The 23,266-nt window shown below is 36.7% G+C and overlaps 1 protein-coding gene across 1 annotated transcript in view; it reads left to right on the forward strand.

The window, feature by feature from the left end:
* Il1rapl2 (interleukin 1 receptor accessory protein like 2) overlaps positions 1 to 23,266 on the forward strand; it is a 1,209,823-nt gene that overhangs the window by 1,173,726 nt on the left and 12,831 nt on the right. Inside the window, exons 8-9 of the mRNA XM_051141602.1 lie at positions 8,613 to 8,758; positions 17,402 to 17,545. Coding sequence (XP_050997559.1) covers positions 8,613 to 8,758; positions 17,402 to 17,545 — 290 coding nt within the window. The remainder of the gene's footprint in view (positions 1 to 8,612; positions 8,759 to 17,401; positions 17,546 to 23,266) is intronic.

Consider the following 23,266-nt stretch of genomic DNA (forward strand, 5'->3'; position numbering starts at 1 on the left):
CCCATGCAACCCTTAACTGCCAAGAGTGTCCCATGATCCTTTTCCCCACCTTGACTAGTTTTGTATTGTACACGTCTTGTGAAGGCAATCGCAACTACTGTGAGATGATGAGTACAGGAACTCTGTCATGACCAGAAGACACCGTTTTCTCAGCAGTCCTTCTCAAGCTTTTGCCCTGACATTCTTTTGTACCCCCTTCTGAAAGTTGTCCCTGAGCTTTGTGTGCTGAGAGTGTGATGTAGCTGTCCCATTCGGTCACCTGCTGTCTGCATTTTGATCAGTTGTGAGTCTGTGAAGTAACCACCAACCCTAGGCCCTGAAGTCAAGTAAGGGGCTGCAGCAGGAGGCAGGCCTATTGCAGGAGCAGGGACCAGACACGATGGGAATCCTTAAACAGGGTCTCCAAAGCCACAGAGACCCCAGTCTGTCACAGCTGTAGAGTCTGAGGATTAAAAACGATTTCACATTAGCCCTGAGGACTCTGCCTCAGCTCTGAGGTGACACTGGCCAGGCTTCTTTCTGAGGGCTCTCAAGCTTCCAGTGGAAGCGAGCTGAAGCTTGAGCCAGCTGCCCAGAGCCTCTAAGGGGTTCCCCTGACCCCCCCTTCCCTTGGAATGAAATCATCTTACTGCCAAAGCAAAGCCACAAAGTCACTTGTGACATTATGGATTGCAAGCTGGGCTCCTTGGCCACAGGAGTGGGGGAGGGAGGCAGTGTGCCAAGGCCAGGTGCTCCAATTCAAGAGATATGTTCAACCTTCTTGGGAGGCATCAAGCTTTGAGTTTGGCCGGCGCCCATCCAACCTGGGACAAGGTATTTCACAAAGAAGTGCTTTCTCCTACACTTCCTGCCGCATTCATTTTAATGGGGCCTAGGTAAAGGCCAAGAACAATTCTATTACTGTATTAACTTTATTCAGTTAATTCACTTGAGAAAGCAACCAATTTTTACTTTCCGCCTCCAAGGATGCACACACAAGAAAGAAAGGGCCTTGTATTTCCCTGATATAACTGTATTTATGAGATTTTTGTGAGGTATTATATAGTGGCAATACTGTCAAAAAATAGACAACATTCTTCGAAAAGTTGGGAAGTGGGATTTTCAGCTGGAGATCTGAGCAGTGAAATGAAGCCATGTCCCACTGTGACCCTTTCTTCTGCCCTTTTCACGCTGGTAAAAGAACATTCACAATTTTTGGAGGCAAGGTTTCAGGTAGAACAGGCTGTCCTTGAACTCGCCATGCAGCTAAAGCTGGTCTTGAATTCCTGATTCCCCTGTCTTGGCTTCACAATTGTGGGAATTATAGGCATTTCATGCCTGGCTAGGAAAATCAATATTTTCTAGAGCCCTGGAGTTTCAAGTCTGGATGCATTTTTTTTGCTGTCAGGATCACTTTGTGTACCATATTTGTGCTCCAATGACCTGAATGTTCCAAGCAAATTGTGTCATATACATGAATACTTTAAATATCAACATTGTCAATAAGTTCATAAAGTCTTTGTAGCCACTCGAATAAAAGAGAAAGATATTAATGTGCAATTTTCATGTCTCATAAGGTCTTTAGCATTAGGGTGATGATTTTGAATAATGTATTAATATGTACTCCTGCTCCTATTTCCTGGAAAACCTTATAAAGTTAGTATAATTTCTCTTTGTGTATGAAACATGGTTACACAATCTGATCTTGGTGGCTTTTGCTTTGAATGTTTATTATTGATTCAATTTCTTTAGCAGATGTTGGCCTATTTGAGTATCTGTGCCCTCTTATGTGAGCTTTGACATATCGTGTCTTTGACAGATTTTTCAATTAATTGATCATTGCAATAATTTAGTAGTTTAGTATTCCTATTTCCTGTCATGTAATGTTCATGGTGTCAGAAACTAGGATTACTCTCTTATATCAATTTCGTAATTAAAAAAAAAAAACTTATGAGTTCCTTATGGTTTTCTTTTACTTTGAGTGGAGGCTTATAATTAATTTCCCCCAAAGAACTATATTTGAGTTTTGATAATTCTCTTTGTTGTTTTCCTATTTATGTTTTCATTTATATCTATTGTAATTTTTATGATTCAGTTTGTTCTAGAAGTTTCCATTATTTTTCTTTTTCGAATTTCTACCATTGTTGGTTGCTTTTAGGTCTTTCTTTTCTAATGTTTGCATTTGCTGTTATGTTTCTTTCCAAGCACTTTGTGCTATGCCTCACATTTTAGTTATATTTTTATTTTGACATATTTTAAATTGTTCTGTTATTACACACACACACGTATAAATACCATTTTCAAAGTCTGTTCAGTGTTGCCACATGTGTATGTGTCCAGGGTAATCCACTCACTACTGAATAGCCCATTAAGGAGCTCATCCCTGGGGAAGAGTTATTCTCCTGGAAATGTGTTTCTTAATCTCCAAATATTTAGTTAGAATTTTGTAGGTATTTGTCTGTTGTTGGTTTCCAATTAAATTTTATTGTGTCCCAAGAGCATAATTTACCACCCTTCTATGCTGTATTTACTAAGGTAAGCAGTTGATTTAGTTGTTTTGTTTTGTGAATGATTTAGGTAAACTTGGGAACTGGAGGAATTCTGCTGCTGTGAGAAACAGACTATAGATGTTTGTTTTGTCTTGCTTGCTGGTTTTCTAACCACTGATTCTGTTCCTGGGGTAATCAAATATTGTGTGTGTTTGTCAAAAGCATATGTGTTAAAGGTTATTAAGTATGGTTTTAGAAAGGCACCCTCCTGATGAAACACACCTCTTTTTTCACACTTTTTTCTTTAAAGTCATCTTTGTATTAAACTAGTATGCTTACCGCAGCTTTTTGAATTCCAATATCGTAAGCTTTTCTGCATCCTTTTAGTCTGTCTATGACTTTCTATTTCAAGAGACTTTCTTACAAAAAACGTCCATGTTGGGACTTATCAACTTAAACTACTTTGTCAATGTGTCTTCAAATAATACCAACAGATCACTTATATTTACAGTGATTATTGTTATAACTCTTTAAATATCTATCATGTATGTATCACCTTCTGTTTGTTCCTCTTGTTCTTTGTCTTTTGTCTTCTAGCCTTTCTGCTTTTTCTGGTTTTGACTTATTATTTCACATTATTCCAATTTATCTTTTAATATGTCAACATACTTTAAAATGTATTTATAGCCAAAGAATTTACAATATACATTTATAACCAATTAAGTACCTTTACAAATAACAACACAATTATTTATAGGTACTTCTAGTATCTTAGAATATTTCACATTCTTTCTTTCTGTGCTGTTATGATCGTGACCCTTCCAAAATTATATGATATGTCTAAAGATTTAAATAGCCCTATGCCCACAGACTTTCGCTTTCCTAAGAGTTTCTCATTGTAACCTGCATTCAGAAGAAACAAGGAATCTAGAGGGTTCTGGAATTGAGTGGTTCTTCTTGCCCAGGTAGTTGTTACACTTTGGTATATCCTAATTTTTTTTAGAATCCAAGAAACTAGTTTTCATTGAGGATGGACTTAAAAAAAAAGAACAGAGTGTTCTAGTCTCCTTTACTTAAATGAACATTTTCCTTTCCACTTGTCAGAAGCAACCCTCACAAAGTCTGGCTATGACTGACTGTGTGCATAAATTTTTAACTCTTAAGCTCAGAGCAGTGAGCCTAAATACATAAATACAAATAAAGTTTTCAATTAGTTTTAGCTTATACTAAAACTAAATTATGAAAAGTATATTGATGGAATGTTTCAATGTATGTGCATATTGCATTATTTTCACTTTAAGTGTTCCTCTTAGTATTGCTTCAAGGTTTCTCACCTGACTGTGCTAAAATCATTAGTATTAGGGGGCCAAGAGTCTAATTATCTGATAGATATAAGAAGAGTTGGTATCAGAGGAAGGATAGCAGGCTACCAAGAAGAGACTTGATACCCTATGAGCATATACAGGGGGAGGAAGTCCCCCTCAGTCACAGTCATAGGGGAGGGGAGTAAGGGGAAAATGGGAGGGAGGAATGGGAGGATACAAGGGATGGGATAACCATTGAGATGTAATATGAATAAATGAATAAAATATATTTTAAAAAAGAAGAGTTGGTAATTTTTCATTTGTTTCAGTATCTCTCACATTCTCTCTCACTCTTACTCTCTTTGTATGTGTCTATGTGTCTGTGTGTGACACAATGACCATATTCTTCTTAATAATACTTTTTTGTCTTTGTGGAGGAAGTATATGTGTGAGTACTTGTGAACATTGAAAGTGGCAGAAATCCATAGATGTAATATGAATATTTATAAGGGAGTTTGACAAAATGTTTTTTCTGTAAAATGACAGTCTGTTCTTCCTTAGTGTCTATGGGTTTCTTAACCATGTGTTATGACCACATTTACAGGATCAGGTTCTCTCTGGGGAGCAGGCCTCAAATTCAAACAAGAGATTATTTGATTACCCATGGAAACAGCCATGCCATTATTGTGGCAGAGGGCACATCTTGCCTTGAATGTCAGTATCATAGTATTTAGAATCCAATGGTGGGTAAGGCCATTGATGTCTTTTTTCACACAGAAGCACACATAGCGGTGTACGTCAGTATGAAAGTTAGTCAACATAGAGAGTGATTCCTAGCCAGTTCAAGAATATTTCTCTACTTCCTGTAACCAAAGTGTCTACACAACCTATTTTTTGAGACAATGTCTTTCATTGAACCTAGACTTCATTAATTCAGCACAATACATGTACAGCAAGTCCCAAGGACCCTCCTATGTCCACATTCTCAGCCCTGGGATTATAGATAAACGCTGCTATCCATTATGTTTGCCTGCTTTACAATTTGCTATGGGAATGAACTTGGGTCTTTATGCTTGTGTAGGCACTTTACTGACCAAGCCATCACCATAGTCACTCCATTAATGCTTCTAATAACATAGTCTATGTATAAATTTTGAAGGTACTGGCTTTCTTCGGTTGAATTAATCTTTAAAACATCATTTCTAATGTTTAACTTTTCTTAAAGTTTGCCCTGATTGTTAGTTCGTGGACTCTCTTAGTTTTTAGTGCCTACATGACTCATCCTAGAGCCACCTAGGAAAAAGAAATCTTAATTGATGGATCCTGCAGATCACATTGGCCTGTGGCCATCTGTGTCTGTGAGAGATTGTCTTGATTGATGTGGGAGGACTCGACCCACTATGATTGGCACCAACCCTAGGCAGATGACCTGAAATGTATAAGAACACTAGCTGAGTATGAGCCATGGGAACAAGCCAGAGAGGAAGTCCCGCCTCTAGATTCCTGCCTTAAATGTCTGCCCTAACTTCCCTCAATGATGTCCTGTGATCTAAAAGTTAAGTTGAATAAACTAGTCCCCTCTCCAAAATCTGCTTTTGGTCAGTGCTTTATCATAGCAGCAGCAACAACAAAATTATAACAGATTCCACTGGCCAAAATTCCAATGGATAGATACGCTTGTCCAAACTTTTCAGTTTTTGAATACTATTGGTGATGATTTACACCTGAAATAAACTGTTTAAAACAAATTCAAAATTCACATGGATCTTAGTCTTTCCATATTTTATCATTAGAATGAAATTCTTTTCAGGTTATTTGAAGTACATCCTTAGATGCCCCCACCTCTAACATCCATCGATCATAAAACCAGTCTCTTTACTGTCTGGCTTTCACACATTCTACAAAAAGTCACCACTATCTTTTCCTGGAAAACAACTTCTTTTTCCTTTTGCCTAGCCACTGTGTCAAGTCTGTTTTTGAATATAATTTATTCTGTGTGTCTTGAAGTTCTATATTCATCACAATTGGGGTAGTTACACTTCTTGACCTAATCCATCCTATACTTTTTCAATTGTGTAGTTTTTGCCTTTTTTAAATTTAGATTTTAATGCATCAGGTTTGAGCCTTACAGTCTTTATGTTTCTCTTACACTAAGTCTTTAGCCCAGAGCTAGGCACCTATTAGGGTTGAAAAAGCATCATTGACGGAGTTTTATATATTGGTGTTTGGTAGGAAAGTCTGACTACTCTGCAGACTGAATTACAGACATAAACACCAGCCTACTGTTTAATTCCAAAAAAGCAAATCACCTCTAGATTTTTAAGAGCTGATAATTAAGACACCTCATATATATTAATAGAATGAAGAAGGATCATTTTTCAATCCTCTCTCCAAATTCTTTCTGCAGCCTGTGGAGATCTGTTTTTGGAAACTGCATTAGAGATGAGGAGGGAAAAGGCTCCGTGGCACGGAGCAGGATCAGCTTTCTGCCCCGTGCCTGGCAGAGGCTGTGACTGCCCTCCATGTGATGCTTTAAATCAAATGAAATTTGTGGCCTCTCTGGGGCTTCTGGAATTACGAGAGCTTCTTCCACAGCAGGTTTATGTGATGCTAACACAACTGAATACAGTGGCATTTACCAAGGGAAGGAAGAAAACAGAACAACAGTCGAGATTTGATGCAGAAGTTTTAGCTTCAGGGAGTCAGCAAAGGAATAGTTACCTGTAATCTCAAAAAATCCATAAATGTAAGAGGTCACAGGAGGCTCACTTGAACTATGTGAACATCATCCATCTTGGATAATGGAAGGGAGCAGAAACGGTTAATTTCATAAATAGAACTGTATAGAACCTACTACATGAGGCTTCATATCAGTACAAGGAATCCCCAGTTTCTAGCAGCTCTCTCCTGCCAACTTTACTTAAAGCTTTTTCATCTCTCAAAGAACTAGATAAAGCGTAAACAGAACTAATACAAAGTGCTAATGAGCACAAATTCAAATGTTTTGGGAGGGGCCAAAATCTGAACAACCCAGCTTCAGCTAAAGAAATATTTATATTGAATAATGTTCCTTTAAATGTGGTACTGATTGTTTTTACTTTAACTAATTAATTTATTTATTCACTTTACATCCCAATCATAGCCACCACCCTCCTCTTCTCTCTGTCTCCCCTCCCTCCCTCTTCCCTGTATCACCTCTTCCCTACCCCTTAGAAAAGAGGAGCCCCCCCCAACACCTATACATCTCATGGGTTAAGTCATATCAGAACTGAGCGCATCCTCTACCATGGTGGCCTGGCAAGGCAGCAATCATTTATTTTAACTCATTTTACTATCCCACCTTCATACTCAGTATAATATTCTTCCCCATTTAAAGATGGATTAAAGTGCAGCACCAGTTAAGAACTGACTTTTAAGGTCCCAGCTTGACGTGGTGCCCAATGCCAGTCAAAGAAGTCTTTTCTGTACTCATGATTGTGTAGCCATAAAGAAGATAAAAATCATTTCTGTCCCCCTCTAATCTTCAATATAAATTATTTTAGGTTTATCAATATGTTTATATTTAGACAGCTACCCCAGAACTTCACAGCCGTTTTTCTGCAACTTTCACTGGCTACTTTTGGTCAAAAGCATGAGGAAGCAGAAACACATCTTTAATCGGGAGGTAGCTACACACTATACAAAGAGCTATAACTCTTTGAAGAATTGTGGCCCTCGAGAACCGATGCTAGCGACGCAGCTCTTCCATTTCTGGTCATACGAGGCCCCTGGTAACTTGCCTCAGAAAGAAAGCAGAACAAATCACCAAGAGCAGGGTTTCATCCATGAGTAGGAGAAGCAGAAGAACATGATAGGAGCAAGGTTTCGAGAACTCAGGGCCATGAGGGTGGAACAGGGCTCAGTACTGTATTATAGAGAACAAGCAAGGGAGAAGAAAACAGGAATTTTACTCATATTTGGAGATCCAAATTAACAAAACACCTTATTTATTTTTCATATGCTCATCATTTATTGGTTTGTCTGTTTGATTGATTTGTTGTAGGTTTGGTTCGTTATTTCTTGAGGCAAGGTTCCTCTGTGTAGCCATGGCTGTCCAAGAACTTGCTTTGTAGACCAGGCTGGCTTCGAACTCACAGTAATCTACCTGCCTCTGCTTCCCAAGTTCTGGGATGAACGTCGTGTGCTACTAGGCCTAGCTTTTTGATGTTGTTGTTGTTTGTTTGTTTTGTTTCATTTTGTTTTTTGGTTTTTTGAGACAGGGTTTCTCTGTGTAGCCTTGGCTGTCCTGGACTCACTTTGTAGACCAGGCTAGCCTCGAACTCACAGCGATCCACCTGCCTCTGTCTCCCGAGTGCTGGGATTAAAGGCATGCGCCACTATGCCCAGTCTGCTTTATACCCAACATTTTTAATGTTCCCTTCTTTTCCCCTTTATAAAGCCTAAGTTCTAACATAAAACCCGTGCTCATACAGATGTTTTCCTTTGCGTCGTTGTGTAAAGATACAACTCGTTTTCATAAACTCACTTAAGAACATTAAAGCCAGCGTTTCCTCCCTTTTTGACATAGATAATATGTGCTCTATTTATGAAAGCCCTGTGACGTGTTGTTGCTTCTTCTTTTGATGAGTAAATCCCCGTGTCTGCTTTTTCTTTCTTGTTTGTTCTTTGCTTTTTGTGTTTTCTTACTGGAGATGATACATACACAGGCAATCCAACCTGAGCACTCTGGGCCGAATACCGTCCAGAGGCTTGTGTGCTGTGTTAGATTCCTATAGAATTTGTATGACTGCTTTCTGACTCATTCAAACCAATGCAACCAAGTTTTCTGTCTTTCTTTCAGGCTCCTCAAAGAGCATCTGGGAGAAAAAGAAGTTGAGTTGACACTTATCTTCGATTCAGTGGTGGAAGCCGACTTGGCTAATTACACATGCCATGTGGAAAACAGAAATGGACGAAAACATGCCAGTGTTCTACTGCGTAAAAAGGGTACTCTTTTTCATAACTACATCTACGTCTTCACGAACTACAAGTAGCTTCTGAATATGTTTTCTCAAGCCATTTTGTCATTATTAAAGATGTCTTATATTTCTCTTGCTAAGCATATTAGCAAAAATAAAAACCCCCTGGCCTTCCATAGCATAAGGAAATGAATAAATGAAATAAAGTATGGTTGTATATTATGTCAATTGACATATAATGTGCCATGTTTGGAATAATTCTAAGTGATACACAAAATTTTGATATGTATTGGCATTCAGTATTTTTCTCTGTATGTCACCTTCTGTCTTTTATTACTTAGATGAAATTTTAGACATTATGTTAACAGATTAAAAACAGTTACTTTTAAAATTCTGGAATAAAATGTAACATAAACAGTTCATAATGCTATATAAGAAAAGTTATCATAAATACCCTAAATTATATTTTGTGGCATGACTTGGTATTAAAAGACTTTCAGTCAGTGCATATACTTCTAAATCCTTTGGCATTTCTGGAAAAGTCCCTCTTAATAGTTTGTTCTAGACTGGCTAGAATTGAATGTGATTTAAAAAAGAAAAGAAAAGAAACAAAATTTACGCATAAATTACACTAAAACATGACAGTGCCAGAAAAGCATCTTAAAAGGCTTTAGCAGAAGTCTCCATTACCACAAAAAGGCTAAATGGTTTGTGTGTTCACCTGGGAAAGGTTTTGTAAATGAAGAAGAACACATGTTCTTAATCAGGCCACTTGTTGCCTAGGCTGTAGAACAATAGAACAGATTAAATCAGCAAAAATCACCAGTTGCACCTACTGGCCAAGATGGAATTTTCATTTTCCTGCCAGATCCAAAACTCGAGCCTGACGAGAATCTCCAGAAGAAGCAAGCAAGCATGATTTTCTGAGAATAATGCTTCGATCTCAGCAGCGCCATGTCTCGCATGACTGGACTTGATGCTATCTTAAAATAAAGGCATATTTATGCATACAGAGCTCTGGAAAGAGAAGTCAGTCCAGCCAGGTTCAGAGGATCTGGTTCAGCCACCTGGTGAAATATAGCTGACTTGCCTGATTAGAATTTCTGAACTCTGGTCTCCTCATATATAAAATAGAAGTAACAATATCTACCTTGTAAAACTACTAGTTTAAATGAACAAATACTAGATATAAAATGTATCCCACCTAAAAACTGTATTTGATTATAGAGTGTATTAAATAGAGAATTTTTTTCATCTATATACCCTCCTCCTCCTCCTCCTTTTCCCAAGCCCACAGATTTTGTAGCAAAAGTTACTTTATCTCTGTCCTTTTGGGGCTTATTTTTAGTTCAGAGATTCTCTACAGCAGAGTTTGCTGCTGTACTTCTGCATCTTTAAGCAACATACACAGTGTTTTTGCTACTAATAGGCACTTGGAATGTATCCTGGTTCAATAAATGATTAAAACTCTCTTTTACTATTGACAACTCATGTGTCGCAAATATATGCTTTGTATTGAGAAATAGACAAATAAAATAGACATCTACAAACATCTGAGGCAGTAAGAATGCAAAGAAATATAAACATTTAATAAAAGTTACAGAGAAGACACAGTTTTTTCTTTTCTTTCTTTCTTTCTTTTTTTTTTTAATTTTGAAAATTTCTTTGGGGAAAAGCCATGAAGGAAGGTCTTATAATTCAGCCAGTGGGAACAGATATAATCTGAGTTTTAAAATAAATCTACTCTATTTAAAAGTAAAAGCAACAACTGGCAGTTCTTAAAATTCTAGAAATCTGAAACTGGACATGAGGACACACTGTAAAACTCTACTCCCTTCCATATTATCCACAAAGAACATTGACTAAAATTATTACTGACAAGCATCAATTCTCATTTTCCCTATACTTAAATAAGTGTTGCAATTTACTGTTTTTCCAGCTTATTCTCACTTGATCTCTGAATTATCTTCTTTGGCCTCCATCTCATAGTTTAACATTTACTTGCTGTCACTTCCCACAAAGTCCAGACTTGTGTATCTGTTTGCCTATTTACTAATATATGCTAACTTACATATATCCAACAGGTACATCAAGTTTCTTTTCTCTCAATTACTTAATTTCTCCTACCCATTCAGATGAACCTCTATGCTTCATGACCATCATCATCACTCTAGTTTTTTTGGACCAAAATAGTCCAAGCCATCCTTCAGTTCTAGTTTTCTTTTATCATGTTCTGCCTCTAAGGCACAACCAAGCTCCATGGTCAAAGCCTAGCACAGCTTTGACCACTTACTTGGCCTCACTGTTACCACCTGAGTTGGAGCTCCCAGCTCTGATGGACTAAATGAAAGTCCAACCTTTTATTATTGCAAATCTGTTCTTATTGGTAATCTCACCTTCTATAATCTAGATCAAATGCCATGCTCACTAGCCTCCTTTCATTTTCTCATGCTCATCAAGCACTGTCCCTTCTTAGATATGTCTCCATTGTTTATATCCTCTGCCTGGAACATTTTTATTTCCATCTGTTCCCATGGTTGCCTCCAATCACACAGGCCTCTTCTTATGTGACCTACTCAGTAGGCATTCCCTGGACATCTCATTTTAAATATAATTCATTACCTTTTTTGTGCCCTCTAAGTTTCTGATTCTTTCCAGTGTGTGCATTAATATTGGTTATTACATTGCACATTTGTTTCTTGCATTCTTCCTGCTCAAGGATGAACATTCCATAAGTGTAGGGATTTTTCTGGTATTAGTGACAGCTGTATTCATAGTACATAAAACATAATAAATGCTCAAGAGTGTTTGTTAGATAGAAATGTTCCCCACATATGACTAGCCCAATTCAGTGGGAGAAAAGACAAAAGGGATTCATAAACCAAGATTTTATCTATGATCTTTTCTTCCTTGTGTGAACTCAGTTACTTAAGAATATTTTTTCTTTTTTAAAGATATTAATTCTCAGGCTTGGAGGTGAAAATTCAAAGGCCTCAATTGCCAAGCATACATAGAAAACAAAAGAGGGTTGACTATTAGACAAAAGTAAAACAGGAACTAGGTAAAACATACTCTACTTAAAGGACAACCCACCACTCTGTTCTAGAAGATTTGGCCCAGGATATGAAAACTTCAAAGTTTTCAAGTGAAGCTGAGAGGGTAAAGATTTTTTTAATTTATAAATATTAATATCCATTTTTCTTAAAGCATTTTTATTTTGATAAAACCATATTTGGCATCTAATATATCAGTTTGCACACTTCTAAGTAGACATTGAAGTTTTTTACTGTGGTTTGCTAAAGGACAAGGTTAATTTTTCTTCGTTTGGTCTTTGAGGTCTCAAAAATATGAAGGGCAAAAGTCCTTGTGAACCTTTAGTAAAAATTTAAAACCATATCAGGCTTATCTTTGGTTAAGAAAAACATGCCCGTGTGCGCATGCGTGCACATACACACACACACACACATATGTGTATGTGTGTATATATACATATAATTTAGAGATGTTCGACTTTATTACAATAGAACCTGACCTCTTCTTGCCATAGGTAACCTATTGTGTGTGTGTATGTATATGTGTGTGTATATATATATATATATAATATAAAAGTATATGTACAAAAATAAAATACCAAGAAGAGACTTGATATCCTATGAGCCTATACAGGGGGAGGAAATCCCCCTCAGGAACAGTCATAGGGGAGGGGAATAAGGGGAAAATGGGAGGGAGGGAAGAATGGGAGGATACAAGGGATGGGATAACCATTGAGATGTAACAAGAATAAATTAATAATAATAAAAAACACAAAAAATTAAAAAATCCTAACTTTAGATAGTTCATATCATTTTAATTTTATAAACAATGTGTCTTCTGTATTTTGCCTGAAAAAATTTTGGTTGATTATACAAGTATATACCTTAAGTTAAATTTAATCAACAGTTAAAAAAAAAAACAAAAACAAAAAACAAAAACCAAACCAAAACAAAACATAAAACAATAGAGCCTGACCTCATTGGTCTCATTGGTTGTGGTAATTCCACCTAGAACACTTGTTTTATGGAACAATGACTTCTTAATGAGCTGTAAGTCATATATTTGAAATCTCCTAAGTGATCACTATGGAGAAGAAATTTGTGACTAATCATTTCATGAGATCAAAAGGGCTTTTGTAAATTGAGAATTCACCTCTAACATATCCAATGATCGTGGACAGGAATTATAAAAATATTATACCATTTAACTATATAGCTCCTACATGCAGCTATCATTTTGTTTTCTCTGACAAGCTATTAGCAAGAAAGCATAATTGACTATATAGTAGTAAGAGACCTATTTGATTTTTCCCTCTTGGTGAACCAAGATTATGAACTTAACCACAAACCATTCTGGTAATTAGTTCTACCTACCTGCACATACTCACTTTCCCACAAAATATAGGTATGATACTAAATCTAAACCTCTCTCTCTCACTGTTCCTCTGCCCCTGCTTTCTCATCCCTCCCCCTCCAGTTGTACCTCCCCTACCCTGCACTCTCCCCTTCATGCACCCCACAGCACTTCCTTCTGCTCCACCTGGATTTTTACAATGATATAGGATGCTGTCTTAATATAAGGGCCAATTTTGAATTGTCTAATTTATAAAGAACAGAAAAATATTTTTTTATAGTTCTGGCAACTAGAATATCCAAAATATAGATCTTCATGGGCTTTTACTAGTCATTATTTCTACCAATGTTCTGCTCAGACCCATTTAGGTAAATTTATTTTTTTAAATGTGTCTTTCCCTGGAGCCCCCATCTTTTTCTGAACCTTCACCAGAATCTCCCATAAGGCTCTTTGCATTAACACTGTACATCAAATCTCCTTGAACCTCTTCCCACTCAGTACCCATTTTCAAAGGCAATTCCATATATGTAGATATCTGTTATAGCAGCACTCTAGGCAGCAGTAATTTATGTCTTAATCTATTTGGCTGTATAACAAAGTAACTTTAACTGAGCAGTATATAAAAAGCCACAGAGTTGACATTTACAGTTCTAGAGATTGATGTGCTAGCATATTCTCTGTCTAGTCCTATTCCGCATAATTGGTGGCTTCTATGTGGTCTCACATAGGAAAAGAAGTCAGAAGATTTTTCTCCGGTCCTTAAAGGGGTACTTTTACCCAAATCTGAATACCATTGCTTTGGAGCAAGGTTGCAACACACAGTGTTTTGTTTAAGGCTGGGCATCAAATTTAGATCTCTGAAAAATACACAACCACTGAGATCGACAAACATGACTTTTGAGAAGATGCCAACATTCAGATCACAGCGTAAATCCTCAGATCAACCTTCCTAACCTGTTCACTAATTTTTGTTAGAGATGCAAGCTCAAACACACACACACACACACACACACACACACACACACACACACACACACACATAATTTCTCTTGTCACTTGGCTTCACTTGTTATTTTTCCCACACAACAATACCTAACCATTGTGCTCACAAAGGTCAGAAGAAATAAATACTTTTAAAAATGCAAAACTAAAAATATACAAACTAAAAAGATACAAAAGACCTATATATATACTATGTGTACCTACAAAAATTGTCGTCACTACTCAGAAGTTTCCTCCTTGGCTGCAGTTATCCTTAGGAAACATTTACAAGACACAGACCAAAATAAATGACTCTCAGCTTCTCAGTCAGGAAATGTCTTGAAGTATAGATCCTGCTGAGATAGAAGATGGCAAATACAAACAGAAGACAAAAGAAAAACCAGATGTCATTTGGCTGGTGGCAGTTTTACCCTCTGATTATAGGATTGCTGTTTCTCTTTTGATAAGCCTGCCATGGCAGAATCAAAGAATATTTGTTGGGTCTCAGAGTAAAGGCTCAGTTTTAAACTTAAACAGCAACCATTATGTAATATTTTTCAAAGGCATTTTTATAAAATGGACCCCCAAAGCACAAAGGTCCTTTTCACACCGTGATTCTCTTCCATATATTGACTGCTGACGTGGGTGCCTGCTACTTAGGAGCACACACATTGTTCCTGCTGCTGAATAGCAACTGTACTCTGTAAATAACGTAGAACTTGTTGGGGGGAAAGTTCATTCAGTGACTTTTCAAACAGTTGAGAGCTGTTCTGGCCAGAGAAGAAATGGAAGAGAAGGAGCTGGGTGAGAGAAAGAAGGAGGAGAGAGGCAGACCAAGAGGGAAGAAGGTGAGGAACAAAAGAGAAAAGAGAGAACCATGAAAACATTTAAAGAAGAAATTGCCTATTTATTATGGTAAAAAAAAAAAAAATAGGAACAAACCATTTGAATTAAGCCGATCCATGCAGCAAGTTGAAAAAGAAGTTTATTATCAGAGTAGCAAAGAAACATTTATTTGTTTCCAACACAGCACTGGTCATTTACAATGTATTATTGATCAAAAGTAGTGAGAAAACAAGTGAAGACTGAGATTTGTTCCCAGTGTAAGTTTGGTGAGGTAAGTTTGCTTTGTGGGCCAGATAAAGGTAGGGAGTAGGTCCGAAGGATCCCAGTTTATAAGACAAAATGCAAGCTTAGTATGTGGTAAAACTTTTCCCCCTAAAATGTTGGGGCTTAGCTTAAAATTCAAATCCTCTTTTAGCAGGTAGGGCAAAGGTGGTCACTTCCCATAGCTGCTCTCTAAGTCCCTCATAATATCTCTTGTGCACAGCTTGTCCTTCACAAGAGCCCCATTCTCTTCCCCTTGTCATAAATCTCTTTGTTTTCACACACACAAAAACAAGAGTTGTACTCATTTCCATTTCCACCCTGTCATTTTCCTAATCAGCTGTATTGTGTCCAGATCTCAGGCAACTTCCTTGGTAAAACTTTATTCTTCCCTTCTCCACAAAACTTAACAGTTTCCTTCACATGTGGAATTCTCATAGGAGGCCTCTTCCGTCCGTGACTGTAGCATTTTTCAGTTGTCCTCTTCACCAGAGCCTGTGGGATCTTCCCAGGTTATTTCGTTCTCATTCATAATTGCAGTCTATTTGCCTTCTTTGGAGCTTAAATAATGAGAATCAAATTCTCACCAGTTCACATGGTGTGAGGACATACCATCAAGATTTCCAAGGAAAACATGTAGATGCCTTCCCATGATTACTTCCAGGGCAGAGTAGATAATACTGAGGTTGGACAAAAGGAGCCTTGAATTTCAATATAGGAAACCATGGTTCTTGTCCTATTTGGGACACTTTTACATGCATGTCGTTGGATAAGAGTCTCAAATTCTACATGTACAGATTTGGTTAAAAGTTCTTGTATGACAAGCTTATTTACAAAGTAAATAATATATATAATATATGTAATATATATAATATATATCTTTCACTTCTATAATAAATTCACCCATTTTATAAATTATAATATGCTAAATGGACTTTGTTACATTGACCATGACCTATTTTTCTTAAGCAATGGTCTTACATTACCAAAGAAAAATTGTCTGTGTTCCTCAAGAGTCACAGCCAAATCAGAAATTTAAATCAGCCTACCCAAAGAAACTTTGACTGATGCCAACCACAATCAGAAGCAACTAATGTGCAAATAAAATGTCTTTTCCCTTTCCAGTTTCTAGTTACATAGTAAGCTGAATTAGTAGTAATAAAATATTTGCTTGATAATTACAGAATTCGATTAAATGGAGACCACCTAATCTTGTAGGCAGTTTCATTTAATTATGATGATACCAGTGGACGTTCTTGTCCCTCAGCAGAAACTATTTCTCTTTCCTGGTCTCTCTTAGATTTAGCATTTCTCCTTTGAAAAATGCTGAACTCAAAATCTTAAATAGCCTTTAACTTCTTATGTTTTAAATTCTGATACTATCTCTTTTTCGATGATTACTCTAGATTTGTTAATATCACTAATTAAGCTACAGATAACCCACTGTTCTCTGAGCCTAGCAGACATTACTGCCTCACCCCCATTATGTGCTTATTTAATTATCCCAACTCTCAGAGTTTCAGGGACGCCTCAGTGGGAAAGCTTAAGTATAGCATGCATTGGTGTTGGCCGAAGAGGCTAAGTGATTAACCTAGATTTCTCATTCACTTTTTGTTCCACTGGGTATATTATATCTCAACTATATTATAGTAATTTATTCAAATAAGTATAGGTAACGGGTAAGTTAATTCCCCCTACTTAGTGTGTATTAGATTATTTTCAACTGAGGTTAAGTAGAACAGTTAAGAATTGCAAGCTCATTAGATTTTATTTGATTGTGGAAGGAATTTTATGATGTTATTCTACAGTAGAAGAATAGAGCATGTGGCCTGAGAAGTACAGGAGATAATCTTACTAAACCAACAAGATATTTTAACAGAATCAACACAACATTATCCATGAAGCAAAAAGTGAAAGCGTTTTACTAGTTCCCTGATGCAAAAGTTTTTAAAATGTGTGTGAAAATGCTGTATCTTCAAAATAAATTAGAATTTAAGTATTTCTTTTATGTTACACTTACCTTTATAATAGTAAATTGTTTAAAGCCTCAAAATATTCTCAATTCTATTAAAATATGATTCATGCTAACATATTAAGAGAAAATTATTATGCACAGGATATTCTGAAAAGAAAACCAGAATGCTTAGAAGTTCCAAGTGTTTATTTACCTTTTCCTATTTGTTCTGCTTAACTCCAGATTTAATCTACAAAATTGAGCTTGCAGGGGGCCTGGGAGCAATCTTCCTCCTACTTATACTGCTGGTGGTGATCTACAAATGCTACAATATAGAATTGATGCTATTCTACCGACAACGTTTTGGAGGTGATGAAACTGCTGATGGTAGGCCATCTCCTGTTTCCCAAACTCAATTAATAGACAGAACTTAGGGATGATCATGTAAGAGTCAATTTCTATTCTTAGGAAAGAGAAACTAAAATATTTAGGGATAAAGGATTATGACAAGTGCAACTTACTCTCAAATAATTTAGGTAAAAGTGTTTATGAAGAAAGAAAAGAACATTAATAGGCGACTCTGGATAAAAGATACAATGCATTATTTTAAAGTTATCTTATTCATGCAATCCTCCTATATTCGGCATTATTTCGAAATAAAAATCTTAAGATATTTCTTGATCTAGAGAAAATCACCATGAAAACCCTTTCCCACAAGAATAAATGTACGTTTTCTTTTCTTTCTTTCTTTTTTTTTTTTTTTTTTTTTTTTTTTTTTTTTTTTTTTTTGTCATTTCTACCAATTGCTATCATAAAGAAAGCAAATAAGCATGCAAAAATAGTTTTAAAGTATGGGCATGCTCCTTTAACAGCTCAACAAAGTACATGAACCTACATATTTTGAATATTTGTAGTACCATTCTGAGCGATGACTCAAAAGATACAAATTTAGAACGTATCTGTTACAGTTTGAATATGTGGCAACCCCAACAGACTCATACTGTGAACACTCAGTACCTGGCTTGTAACATTGTTTTAAGGGGTTATAAGACCCAAAGGAGGTGTGACCTAGCTGGAAGAAGTCCATTGCTAGTGGATGAACTTAGCTAGGCATCAATTTCCATCTGGGGTAACTGCTTCCTGGTTCCTCCAAAACATGAGCTATTTCCTTCACAAGCCTGTCCACTGCCATGAATGACACCATATTTCCATCACTATAAAAGTAAGGCTACATAAATTTTCATGTTACTTTTCTCAGGTAGTAAGTATGTCACGGCAATGGAAAATGTATCTAAAACTACCTTATAAATTTGACATATTTGCTTTACATGACTTTTAGAAATCTTATAGATGAAGTATCAAGACATCAATTATACTAAGAGTTACTCTTTGAATATTTACAAATGCTTAACTATTTTAAGAAAACAAAATGACATTTTTTGGATTTCTGGTTTTTTAAAATAATTTTAAGACAATTTTTAATTTTAAATATTCTTACCCTATAGAATGCCCTCACTACCTAACTATTATAAACCTTGGAAACATGTATGTAAAATGACCTAGGTTTTTAAACAAAATATACTTTTTAAACAGTTACCTTTTAAGTTGGGTTTAAAGGTGGTTAGTTTCCTGAAATATTTAAGAGTAAGATTTTTACTTATATTTTTAGTGACATCTTTACCTCGAAGAAGATTTAATTAATTTTATTTATTTTTATAATGATAGCTATATTGACAAAGCTTTTTTGTATTTTTTAAGATATATTTTTTATTTATTCATATTACATCTCAATCCCTTGTATCCTCCCAATCCTCCCTCCCTCCCGCTTTCCCCTTACTCCCCTCCCCTATGACTGTGACTGAGGGGGCCCTTCTCTCCCTGTATATGCTCACAGGGTATCAAGTCTCTTCTTGGTAGCCTGATATCCTTCCTCTCCAGCACACAACAAGAAAATTTGCTCACCCATGTTCATGGCAGCCTTATTCATAATAGCCAGAACATGGAAACAGCTTAAGTGTCCCTCAGTAGAAGAATGGATAAAGAAACTGTGGTACATATACACTATGGAATACTACTCAGCTATTAAAAACAAGGAACTCCCGAAATTTGTGGATAAATGGATTGAGCTAGAAATGATCATAATGAGTGAGTTAACCCAGAAGCAGAAAGAGTCAAATGGTATATACTCACTTATATCTGGACACTTTCCAGGAAAGTGGGTCAGAGGGGAGGACATCCTATAGGGACTTTAGGTGAGAGAAGCATGGGAGAATGGGTCTTAGACAAAGCTTTTGAGAAATATGATTTTTTACATTATTGTTACTATTGCATAAATACCAGTATGAGTGGATCTTAGTTGCCTATTGTTTTCACAGTAAATTAGACCAATGCTTCTTGATAAATACATTTTCAAATTGTGTATTTACTCAAGAATTATAACAAATAAATTAGGGAAGTACAGACTGATATTTAGGAATATCTTCAAAAGGAGAAATAAATGCTTGCTCTGATCATGGTTATATGTATGAAAATATAATCAATTATATTCTGTTCCCTTGTACAAGAGTTAATATTGAAAATTAGACTCCTTACTTACAAAAAAAGCCAACTTGGGGAGAAAAGAATTTGTTTAATCTTTTAAATATCAGATCACAATCTGTCACAGAGGGAAGTCAGGGTAGAAACTCAAGACAGGAAACTGGAGGCAGGAATTGAAGGAAGGGCATGAAAGAATCTTGCTTACTGGCTTGCTCCTTATGGATTGTTTAGCCTGCTTTCTTATAGGACCACCTGCCCAGTAATGCTACTGCCCATAGTGTACCAGATGTTCTTGCACAAGTCATTAATCAAAAAAACAAAACAAAACAAAACAAAACAGCCATGACCATCTAGTGGAAATATATTCTCAACTGAAGTTTTCTCTTCTCAAATGACTCTAGATTTCATCAAATTAACAAACATATAACCAGGACAGTGACATTATACACATATTTATGTTTTTAAGTTTTTAATTTTGTATATGCATTTGCATTTATGTATGTAGGGGAATACAAGCATGGGTTTGAGTTCATGCTAGATTTAGCATACATGTGAAGATCATAGGACACACTCTTTTGTTAACTCTCAGGCTCTTTCTACATTTTCTTTGACACATGGTCTCTCGTTGGCCTGAAATTTACCTTCCTTCCAGAGATACACCTGTCTCCCTTCCCATGTTACCATTATTGGGAGTATGAACATAGTTTGTATACTGGTTTAGGGTATTAAACTTGGGTCTTCTTGCTTTCAAGACAAACAACACACACACACACACATGCATTTATATGAATTTATGAATTTCATGTAAGGTTTTATGGAAGGAAATTGTTTTATAAAACAGAATTTATCTGAACTTTGATCTCCTAGACAATTTTAATTTATTTTGTTTCGATCCACTATAGATTGCTTCATTTATTTGACCCATCTTCATTCTCTTCTAGTCTTCATTTAGATTACTACTACACACATATGCACACATAGGTTCTAAATAAGTTACTGAGTACAAGACAATCAACGAGGTTACAAAATTTTGTTCCCTCTAGAAGCTAAGGGCTTAGGACTCTGTTCAGTGTATCTGTAGGAGACCTGGGCTTCAAATAGGAATGGCTCCCTGATGAGGAACAAAATTAAAATTAGATTTTAAAATAGGGAAGGACAGGTGTGACAAGAAGAAGAAAATTCTTCCACAAATAGTTGGGTTGTCTTCATGACTTCTCTCTTCATTAGGAGCAACATAGCTTCAGTGAGCACTGTGCCAGTCGCCTTCCTTCTAATACCTTGTCTGCATTGTTCTTTATTTTCTGGTTCCTCAAATTAGTTTAGTCAGCACAGTTTAGCACAGAAGACTCATTAGTGTTGTCTAGAAAAGTGGTGTCACTGAACTGCCTCTTGGTTTGCAAACAATTGTCAAGCCTGGCTGCTAACTTTATTGGCATCATGTTGATGCTTTTACTCTGTTCATCTTGTCCTTCTTTGTGAGGAACAGCTGTGGCTATTCATGAAAATTTCTTGGCTCTCTACTTAAGGCTGAAGTGCCTTTTAAAGCGGTGGCATTTGAGTCATTGCTGGCTCACTAGCTGGCATCCTAAAGTTTCTGAGACATCTGGCATGGTGGCTTTGAGAGCTCTTTTTCTGCTCCAGCCAGCTACAATAGGATCTTCACCTTTTCTTCACCTTATAGGGACGTAACTGAAACCAAAGCACCATTTTCCAGAAAGGGATGTGTGTCCAGAATGCTAGATAACACTGATTGTCCAGGTACAATACCAGAATGCCAAAGACATGGATATTCTTTGTCTTAACTGATTTAGTATATGAAAATACAGAAAGCATTTACTAGAAGACCGTAAGTGAATTGAGCTGTAGCATTAGGGCATCATAAGGTAAGGGGAGATAATACCAGGCATATGTGAGTTCAGCATGGTCAAAGAGTAAATCATCACAGATTGAGTAAGTAGTGGGCTAGAATTCTAAAAGTTCTTATAACGTAGGTGACTGATAAAGTCAGGGAGCCAGTGAAGATGGTTAAGCACCTAGTGGATGCTCAACAAGTTACTGATGAGTAAAGTAATACGCGGTTCAGTTTAGGTAGGTTTGTGAGATGGGAAACAATGGTCTAGTCTGACATGGCGTTTGAGGCAGCAGTACTATCTACCAAGGACAAGAAAATATATTCTGCTCAGAGGAATAGAGCTTTTTGTCCTTTGGACTGTTTTCTTCTTCCAGCTGTGCATCATCGGCAGCTTTGAGTCCCAGGTGAGTAATTACAGCTGGAGAAAGTCAGGGGCCTGCAGGTGCATCCTGTGCTTGATTGGAGCAAGGGCAGAGGTGTTAGCATTTCCAGGAGGTTCTTACATTAGCATTGCTGAAGAACATTTTCAATTCCAAGTAGAGTTTTATGGATAACCATGGAATTTGTCCAATTTGTAAGCAAAAAGATCTTCTCAACTATCCAGGACAGTATTTTGTGGTCATGTGCTTTTAGGCAATCAAGAAACCTAAGCAAGGTTTATAAGCCTTTTATAGTTATCAAGCATGCTAGAGTGTGTTAAGCTTTTCTCTTGCTCTCAGGCACCATCATAACACCAATAACCAGTTTTTTCATGCAGAGGTAGTAAGGGGTGGAATGGCCTAGGAATTCGAATATAAACCCTGAATTAGAAGTCTAAGGGAGCCCCACCTACTCCAACAATAGGGCTGTATGCCAGCAGTTTACGCTCCATTCAACCACTAGGACCCAAATATTAATGGAGTAGGTTAGTAAATGCTACTTTGTTTTATAAAATACCTTAAAATAAAATTTTTGCTCTATTCTAATCAGGTCGGTTTTACTGGAAAATATTGATGTGTTTTATGAATTATTGCTACATGTCTTTCAAAATCAATGTTTTCAAGAAACCAGTAGTGATAAGCATGATTAGTTATTCATGGACTTGTGCTCACTAAGTTAACTTTAAAAATAATTTTCTTTAAATAAGAGAATTTTGAGCATACAACAGCTTTTCTAATATGTTCCTCCTAAAACATATGAGGACTAATACAATATATGGCTGTGTTCCTTAACATTCTGTGTTTAAAATGCATGCATACATATACATTTGTACTTTAGACAGACTGGCTCTGAGCCAGTACAGCAAAATAGGGGACACATATATTTGCAATGTACAGTTAACTCCATGACTGACTGGGTGAAGAGAGAACCTGATTTGGCAATATTGGAGGGAAGTGTATTTTGAAACAAAGGCTTCTTTTGGAAGTTGTGTCAAATTACTTGGCTGAACAGGAATAACAGGCCATGTATTTGTATCAAGGCCAGCTGCTGTTTCTGCTATTTGGTAATGAACTGCTTTTTGTATATGAAGATGATGCCACTAAGCAACTGGAAGTATGGCATATGCTAAGTACGGACTCGAGGAGTGAAGTCGGATTACTTCAATCTTCCACACTTTAGGGCCCAGCCCCTTTTGGATTGCGTGCACATATTTGTGCAAACGAGGACTAGTCTGTGACTAAGTGGCAGAGCCAAACCAACTGGCATATGAAGGGGTCAAATCTATGACTTTGGCTTAT

This window comes from Acomys russatus, chromosome X (assembly GCF_903995435.1).
Source record: "Acomys russatus chromosome X, mAcoRus1.1, whole genome shotgun sequence".
Classification (NCBI taxonomy): Eukaryota; Metazoa; Chordata; class Mammalia; order Rodentia; family Muridae; genus Acomys; species Acomys russatus.